The sequence below is a fragment of the Typha angustifolia genome, chromosome 5 (assembly GCF_048772165.1).
Source record: "Typha angustifolia cultivar Huaian chromosome 5, ASM4877216v1, whole genome shotgun sequence".
NCBI classification, from domain to species: Eukaryota; Viridiplantae; Streptophyta; class Magnoliopsida; order Poales; family Typhaceae; genus Typha; species Typha angustifolia.
In genome coordinates, this window is record NC_133243.1 from 6,146,792 (window position 1) to 6,155,228 (window position 8,437).

Consider the following 8,437-nt stretch of genomic DNA (forward strand, 5'->3'; position numbering starts at 1 on the left):
ATCACACAGCTCAAGTTGATATAATAATACCCACCTTGTTCCAGTAGTTCCTTTCTCGCAGCCAATTGCTCAAACGACTCACATAGATGCTCTTTCCCGCCCTCTCAAAGCTTAAATGCTTCTATTCCTCATTCTTCTTCTCTTATTCCAAATCTTATTCCTCTTGTTATTCTTCTGATCGCAGAGCTCTCTCCTTCCTCCTTCAAGGCCCCCTTCTTCATCCCCACCTCCTCCAAATCCACGCCCGAGTCTTCCGTCTCGGCGCCCACCAAGACAACCTCGTCGCCACCCGTCTCATCGGCCGCCTCCCGATCCCCCTCGCCCTCCGCGTCTTCCGCCTCCTCCGCAATCCCAATGTCTTCCCCTTCAACGCTGCTATCCGAGTCCTCGCCGAGGCTGGCCTTTGCGTCCAGGCCTTCTCTCTCTTCAAATCCCTCAAGCTCTGCTCTCTTTCGGCCAATGACTTCACCTTCTCCTTCCTCTTTAAAGCCTCTAATGCCGCTAAAGATGCCCTCTTGGTCAGGGAGCTTCATGCCCATGTCGTCAAATCGGGTTTTGAGTTGAACTCTATGGTTGCGAATGGGTTGCTTTTGGCCTATAGGAAGGGTGCTGGGGATGTTGCGGCTGCACGTAAGTTGTTTGAGGAAATGCCGGAGAGGAAGGCGGTTTGTTGTTGGACTTGCTTGATTTCTGGGTATGCTCACTCTGGATTTGTGGAGGAATCATTGATGATGTTTATGAGGATGGTCGGGGAAAATATAAGGCCAGAGGATGATACCTTGGTTGGTGTCATATCTGCATGCTCAAAGCTTGATATTAGTGAGATTGAGAAATGGGTAAAAGGTTTTGTAAAATTTGGCGAAAAGCTTGATAGTCTTTCGGGTGATGCAATTGATACTGTTCTTATTTATCTTTATGGAAAGTTAGGAAGGATAGAAGAAAGTAGAGAGTTATTTGATAAGATGATTAAGAGCAGGAGAAGTCTACATGTTGTTGCTTGGAATGGTATTATAGGTGGATACGTCCAAAACAACAAGCCAATGGAAGCTCTGAATCTTTTTCATCAAATGCGTGTTCTTTCAAGTCCCAGACCAAACCATGTTACGATTGTTAGCATACTCTCTGCATGTGCTTTAGTGGGTGATCTTGATCTTGGAAGGTTTGCTCATGAGTATGTGAAATCCAAAAGTTCTAAAGGAATTGTGGAATCCAACAAAATTCTGGCGACTGCTTTAATAGATATGTACTCGAAGTGTGGAAGCCTAGAAGAAGCCAAGAAAGTCTTTGATGAAATGGCTATAAAAGATGCTGTCTCTTTCAATGCCATGATTATGGGTTTAGCTACCAATGGTCAAGAAGGTGAAGCTCTCAACCTATTTATCGAAATGGAGAAGTATGAGATACAACCCAATGAAGGGACTTTTCTTGGTTTATTGTGTGCTTGCACTCATTCAGGATTGGTGAATGAAGGACGAAGGTTCTTCAGAGATATGAGCCGAAAGTTTTTGCTGGTACCAAATTTAGAACACTATGCCTCTTTTATTGATCTCCTTGCTCGTGCTGGCCATATCGAAGAGGCTCTTGAGGTTGTCGAGACCATGCCCATTAACCCTAATGGCCTTGTATGGGGAGCTCTTCTAGGGGCTTGCTTGGTCCATTCTAAAGTAGATGTTGCTCAAGATATTGCAAAAAGGCTTTTAGATGTAGATCCTGAAAACTCAGCTGGTTATGTCTTGTTGTCTAATGCATATGCATTTGATCACAACTGGGATGAAATTGGAGAATTGAGGGCTCTGATGAAAGTGAGAGGTGTAAGGAAGCAACCGGGATGCAGTTGGATCAATATTGATGGGGTGGTTCATGAGTTTCAAGTGGGATCTATATCACATCCTCAAATAGAGAAATTGCATTATTTGCTAAATTCTTTGTCTCCAGAGATGAGATTTATAAGTCGTTAAAAATATGGCTGTTGAAGATTGGTTATACTGAAAGATAGTTAAGAATCTATCAAACTTTTCATTACTAGCCACAGAACTAAAAGCAGTTGATGGAAAAGCTGGTCTTACCAACATATTGTTGTTAAGAACTAGGTACTATGATGTACTGTAGATGATTTAGCATCATCATCAGTCTCTTGGTACGGATATTGCTTATGCTATTCATTCTTTATACAAGTTAATCTGGCAAGTAGTTATTGTTATAAGTCGCTGATACTCTTCTATCTACTCTTTGCTTTCGTCCCAGGAACTGTAAGCCATCACAGTGAGATCTGGATATCAAGAAGGCCCACACACCGCTGTATTATAGACCCTGGAATTCTGAGTTACCTCACAATGATGTTTGTCAGAACAGCTGAGCCAAACTGCAGGTATGTCATTTTTTCCAATTCTCTTTTCGGATGTCCATCAACTTCTGTTGTCTTTCTTCTTCATGGCGAATTCTTAGGAGTGCTAATGTTCTAACTCAATTCAGCTGATCTCGTGCTATGCAACATATTTCCCTGAATTGCATCTTTATTCAATATCAGATGTGTAACATAGCTTTTTTAAATCTATTCAGTTGACTGTCTCAAAGAGTAAAGATCAATCTACTAGAACTTAACTTGCACCATAAGCCAGGATGAGATATGGAAGCTTATTGTGGCAATTATTAGCTGGGTCAACTAGCTTGCCTTACTTTGTAAGTATAACACCAATCTAAGGCATTTGTCTTTGTCCCGAGAACATGGTTGTGAACATTGTACCAGAGTAATCGATCTGACCTAATCTTGGCATGTTGTGTGACTTGTGCCCCAAATATTGCGTGCAGTACAGTAGTACACATCAAGCAAGTCTGACCTTCTTACGAGCTGGGTCAAATTTGGTTGCATTTTTAGTGGCCTCCAACTTGCTTCAGTTTGTTTCCAATTCCACAAGGATCGCCTACTTGTCCATCAAGCACATGGCACATCAAGGTCCAAGTAGGAAGGATTAATTTATATCTATCCTAGGGGTGAATAAAGGGGGGCAGCATTTTGGCATATATATGCGTTCAGTTTATATTTCTGATTGAGAATTGCTAATGGTCCTCCCATGTCCTTATAAATACGTCTAATAAGTAATATATGCAAAGATAATTATTAGTATAGACAAATGTGATAATCATTATTTAAACTAAATAGTCTGTTATAAACTTATGTGATGGCATTTGTGAGGACACCACAAAGGATCCAAAATGTTTCCTTTCTTAGTTTATTAATAGAAGTACAAATAGTAAGTAAATAATATATTTGAAATACTATATTTGTTTAATATAGAACAAATATAAATTAGATATCTACATGTCAATTGGATTGAGAAGGTTAATAATAAAAACATAAGGTGTAAGTAGGTACTGATAAGTTTTCATGCATTATCAAATACGCATCAACATATTAATTTAATCTTATAATTGAGTTTGTTAAATACATGTAATCTATACGTTAGTGTGTATCTAATAGTGTGTTAAGATAAACTCTAAAGGGATTGGCATGCACTTAATCCTCGCTAGATGGATCAGCACATTCATGATACGGAATCGGAGAATGGTAGACAAAGATCGAGCTGAACATTTCCATATCAGATTGGTGCATCTATCTCTAGATGGGGGGTGTTGTTAACAAACTCTTTGAAGTCCAAAACTAGTATAGGTATACACAGACGTGACAGTTAAAACGCCGTTTCGCCCTTGGATCCTGTCTGGTAGGGAAGCAGCCAATCAGGTGTAGATGCGTGGAACGAATTGGGGGCTAGGGGGGGTGGGGAGAGCCGGTGGGCACGCAAACCACGAGCCGTCACGCCGACTGCTACCAGCTTGCGTGGAGACAAAACGTGGCTGGACGAGGGCGAAAACGTGGCTACGCTTGACACGTGTTCTTTGCCGTTAGTAGTGTTGGACCATTTCTACTTGCACGTGCCTCTTTCTGGAAGGAAATCTTAAGCTGCAAGGAGGGTCCTATGAGGTTACAATATTTAGGAAGGACTGGAAACATCCTAGGCGACTTCTAAGACGTTATTTATATCATTAATAGCGTGTCATACAAACAGTTGGAGATTCTTGAATTTTCTATGCATCCGTAGCTAAAATATGAAATAATTTTCTAACCCGTTGAGTTGTCGTTGCCCATATTCAAATAAATCCTCTCAGTTTTTTTCCTTTGGGGGGGCCCTCTTGGCTGTGTCAACTATGTAACGTCTTCTATCTTATGATGGTACTATGAGAAAAAAAAAATAATGTTAAAATGACTTAAGTGATTGTAACTTAAAAGGGACGAGAGTGGTGCCTGAGAGATTTTATCTTTCGTTGTTGAAAATTGTGTCGAAATAGTTTAGGTAAGTAAGTTTAATTATTCCTAAATAATACTTATTTCTTCTAGGTGGTTGGTACACTATAGTTTTGTAATAAGACTTATGATGGAAGTTATGGATTCAATTCTCTTTGTAGACATTGATTGAGTCTAGTGTTTAATAAAAAAATCCATTTAAGTGTTATAATAAATTTAGGATGGTGATCTCAAATAGTTGAATTGATGTCCGGTTGTCAATATGAGAAGCATGGATTAAGGTTAAATGATTACTGAATAATGGAGTGGTAATATTCCACTAGTTTATGTGTCAGTCACTGTTAACAAAATAAAAAGTCCTTGATGTGGAAGTAGAAGCGAGAAGAAGCTGCAAGGGTGAGAATCTCATTTCAACACGGCAAAGGAAGGCTAAATCGCAAATATTTTAAGATCCACTCAAAGGGTCAATTCCGTCATTCTGAGTTGTTTCGGGTACTCCAAGATTCTCCTCCCTTGCACAACTTTCCAAGCACCTCTCTCCTTTGTCTCATTTCTCCTTTGACCACTCTCTCAATCTCACTCGCCTCTATATTAGTTAGGACTCGGCCTCCAAATCGTACCTGAATTCTTTAAAGCTTCTTCCTTTCCTCCAAATCCTAGTTCCTCTTCTCAGATTAGGTCTCCAATCTCCATTCCAGGACGAAAGCTGCAACCTTTGTGCTGCTAAATCTTCCATTTGCGCCATTAAAGTTGGAGGGAGAGAGAGAGAGAGAGAGAGAGAAGAATCTAGGATTCTGACGACCATGTCAGTCGCTGCCATCGCCCTTCCACCGCCGTCCTCCTCCTCCTACGTCGGCGGCCTCTCCTGCCTCTTCTCCTCCGCCACCGCTAGCCGCCACGTGTCCTCTGGCTTTTCCGACGAGGTCGGATTGCTATGGAACGAGAGATCCGATGATCTGGGTAGCTCGATCTCCTACTCTTCCTCGCCCTTCAAGTGCCGAGACCATAGCCATAGCCCCGTATCCGTGTTCCATGGACCGGCCTCATATGGCGGAGGTGGATGTCCTAGAAGCGACTGGAGAGCAGGAAGAGATCGGCTATTTAATGGGTTCGTAACGAATGCCTTGGGTTCGTGCTTAGATTACGCTCCGTCGTGTAAAGGTGGGGTCTTGGGTTTTGAGTTGGATGAGAGGCTGGTAGAGGTGGAGACCTTTTGTGAGCCCCATGTGAAGGAATTGCTCGCTGGGGCTCAAGAAAGGCATAAGATTTTTTGCGAGGAGATGGTGGTGAAGGCATTCTATGAAGCTGAGAAGGCACACAGAGGCCAGGTGATTGAATTTTTTTTTTTCGCATTCTTGTACAGATGAATTGGGTCTTCTGTTTCCTGCCGATTTAGAAAGATGCGGCCTTGGTAGCCTGGGCGTCGCTCTTAGCAATTTACAAAGCGATTTCTGATGAAGGATGTTCAAGAACTCTGAATTCATTATAGGTTTCTTTTTGAAGTATTGTTTCTATTAGTATCTAAGTTACTGAATTGAATTGGGTTTCACTTGGTTTTTCAACTAGATGAGGGCGAGCGGAGATCCCTACTTGCAGCATTGCGTGGAAACTGCAGTTATATTGGCAAAGATTGGGGCTAATGCTACGGTGGTTGCTGCAGGGCTGTTACATGATGCAATAGATGATTCTTTCATGGATTATGATCACATTCTCCATATATTTGGAGCAAGTGTAGCTGACCTTGTTGAAGGGGTATGCTCCTTTTCTGTCAGTTTTATTGGGAATGCTTTGGTAAAAAAGAGTGTTTAAAACTTACTTGGTTTGAACCAAATTTTTAGTTGGGGGATAATTCATAATTGAACTACTGGAATGTAATCTTATGTTTAATCCCTCTTCTTTTTTGTTTATCAGTTACCTCTGGGTATGACTTATATAGATGAGCCCGAACATCTCACATTCTTTACTTCTCTGCCATTCATTCAGGTCTCAAAATTAAGCCAGTTAAGCAAGCTTGCTCGTGATAACAATACTGCAGGAAGAACAGTTGAGGCCGACAGGTTACACACAATGTTTCTTGCGATGGCTGATGCCAGAGTTGTTCTTATAAAACTAGCAGACCGTCTACACAACATGATGACTTTAGAAGCATTACCTGTTGTCAAACAACAGAGATTTGCAAAGGAGACATTGGAGATTTTTGTGCCTTTGGCTAACAGATTAGGGATCTTCAGTTGGAAGGAGCAGCTGGAGAATAATTGCTTCAAGCATCTAAATCCAGAGCAGCATAAAGAGTTGACCTCCAAGCTTGTGAAATCCTGTGATGAAGCACTTATAGCATCTGCTCTAGAAAAACTGGATGAAGGTCTCAATAATGAAGGCCTTCCTTATCATGTTCTATCTGGAAGAAATAAGAGCTTGTACAGTATTTACATCAAGATGCTAAAGTGAGCAGATTTTCTTTCTGTTTACAAAGTCTCCATTTAGATTTCATGTCTTATGATCTTATCTGCACCTCTCCAATACAGCAGAAAGTTGTCTAATAGGAACTTGACTATAGTTTTACTATGTTGCAAGGCTAACTAATTTTCTAAAACATTTTTTTTCAGGAAGAAGTTAAGCATGGATGAGATACATGACATTCATGGGCTACGCTTGATAGTTGAGAATGAAGAAGACTGTTATAGAGCACTTGATGTTGTTCGTGAGTTATGGCCTGAACTTCCTGGGAGGTTCAAGGACTATATTGCTCGTCCCAAACTAAATGGGTAGGTAATGGAACATCTTTATACGATGACTTAATGTCCTACTGGGACTCTCCGCTGATTATTTTAATTGCAGATACCAGTCTTTGCACATTGTTGTTCTGAGTGAAGACAATCTCCCGCTGGAAGTTCAGATCCGAACAAGGGAGATGCATCTCCAAGCAGAATATGGATTTGCTGCTCATTGGAGATACAAGGAAGGTACCTGCAAGCATTCATTTGTGCTCCAAATGGTGGAATGGGCAAGATGGGTTGTTACTTGGCAATGTGAGGCAATGGACAATGATCGGTCCTCATCTTTTGGCGACTCTAATAAGATTAGGCCTCCATGTCCATTTCCTTTTCATTCCAATGACTGTCCCTTTTCATACACACAACATTGCAACCATAAGGGGCCCATATTCATCATCATGCTGGAAAATGAGAAGGTAATCATTCTCTTTGATATGTTGGTCTGCATGATTAATAAGTATTGCTATCTAATATCTGATCTCGCCTTTGCCCTTTACTCCTTTGACATTTCGAAGGTTATAATGGACTGAGGATGAATTAGTCAGGATAGATATGCTCTCACATTAAGGAATTTTCACCAAAAATTAAAATTAAAATACATATCCAAGTTAATGACATTATTCAGATGTTTGACATGGAGTTTTGTGGTTTCAGATGTCTGTACAGGAGTTCCCTGTGAATTCAACTGTGATGGATCTGTTGGAAAGAGTTGGGGTAGAGAGCTCAAGATGGACGCCTTACATGTTTGCTCTAAAAGAAGAGTTGAGACCAAGACTGAATCATGAGCCTGTTAATAACCTCAGTCAAAAGCTGCATATGGGGGATGTGGTGGAGCTGACCCCGGCCCTTCCACCCGAGTCCTTGACGGAATATAGGGAGGAAATCCAACGAATGTACAAGGGAGAACACTCCGGCACCAGCCAGGTCAGCTGGAGAAGATGAGGAATGACTATATCTACTTAGTTGACTGGTTGAAATTCGTCATTTTAATTGTTGTATATATATTATTCTTTTAACCCATTTTTATTTGAAATGTATAGTTATTCTTTATACCCATCTCAAAATGTAAAACGAGGTTCAATAAATGAAATTTAATTAGTTGTTATTCTGCTGTGTTAATATTGTGTAGTTGTTTCAAGTTATAGCTCCTTGGTAGCAGGAATAATCAGCGTTTGAGCCATTAGGCCTTTACCTTTCAGGGGATTTACGCCATACTAACTTGTTTAAATGGGCTTAATTCGATGTTTCTGTGACATCATTTTGCTTTTCGACTTTTAGATTCACCAAGAAGCCCTGTTTTTTCAATTGGTAGCCTGCGAATTTGATGTTTTAATCAGTTACCTTCCTGAGATTCTTCTGGTTG

At 40.8% G+C, this 8,437-nt stretch overlaps 2 protein-coding genes across 3 annotated transcripts; both read left to right on the forward strand.

Moving 5' to 3' along the window:
- Positions 1 to 52: 52 nt before the first annotated feature.
- Positions 53 to 2,969, forward strand: LOC140760109 (putative pentatricopeptide repeat-containing protein At3g08820). 2 transcript variants are annotated; one of them, XM_073096923.1, is made up of 3 exons: positions 53 to 2,137; positions 2,245 to 2,368; positions 2,560 to 2,969. In XM_073096923.1, the coding sequence occupies exon 1, from the start codon at positions 87 to 89 to the stop codon at positions 1,956 to 1,958; it is 1,872 nt and encodes a 623-aa protein (XP_072953024.1). In that variant the 5' UTR covers positions 53 to 86; the 3' UTR covers positions 1,959 to 2,137; positions 2,245 to 2,368; positions 2,560 to 2,969. The 2 variants fall into 2 exon arrangements, with proteins under 2 accessions (XP_072953024.1, XP_072953023.1); XM_073096922.1 differs by lacking the exon at positions 2,560 to 2,969 and having other exon boundaries at positions 2,245 to 2,541.
- A 1,902-nt stretch (positions 2,970 to 4,871) lies between these two features.
- Positions 4,872 to 8,179, forward strand: LOC140760108 (probable GTP diphosphokinase RSH2, chloroplastic). The gene is made up of 6 exons (XM_073096921.1): positions 4,872 to 5,628; positions 5,867 to 6,052; positions 6,284 to 6,744; positions 6,907 to 7,065; positions 7,139 to 7,490; positions 7,729 to 8,179. Exons 1-6 carry the CDS (start codon positions 5,104 to 5,106, stop codon positions 8,014 to 8,016), a joined length of 1,971 nt encoding a protein of 656 aa, XP_072953022.1. The 5' UTR covers positions 4,872 to 5,103; the 3' UTR covers positions 8,017 to 8,179.
- The last annotated feature ends 258 nt before the right edge of the window (positions 8,180 to 8,437 follow it).

Excerpts from the sequence above, each read along its gene's own strand:
- LOC140760109 (XM_073096923.1), top strand. The coding sequence starts at position 87 with ATGCTCTTTCCCGCCCTCTCAAAGCTTAAATGCTTCTATTCCTCATTC.
- LOC140760108 (XM_073096921.1), top strand. The coding sequence starts at position 5,104 with ATGTCAGTCGCTGCCATCGCCCTTCCACCGCCGTCCTCCTCCTCCTAC. Across the intron at positions 5,629-5,866 it reads AGAAGGCACACAGAGGCCAG|ATGAGGGCGAGCGGAGATCC; the intron begins GTGATTGAATTT and ends TTTTTCAACTAG. Across the intron at positions 6,745-6,906 it reads ATTTACATCAAGATGCTAAA|GAAGAAGTTAAGCATGGATG; the intron begins GTGAGCAGATTT and ends ATTTTTTTTCAG.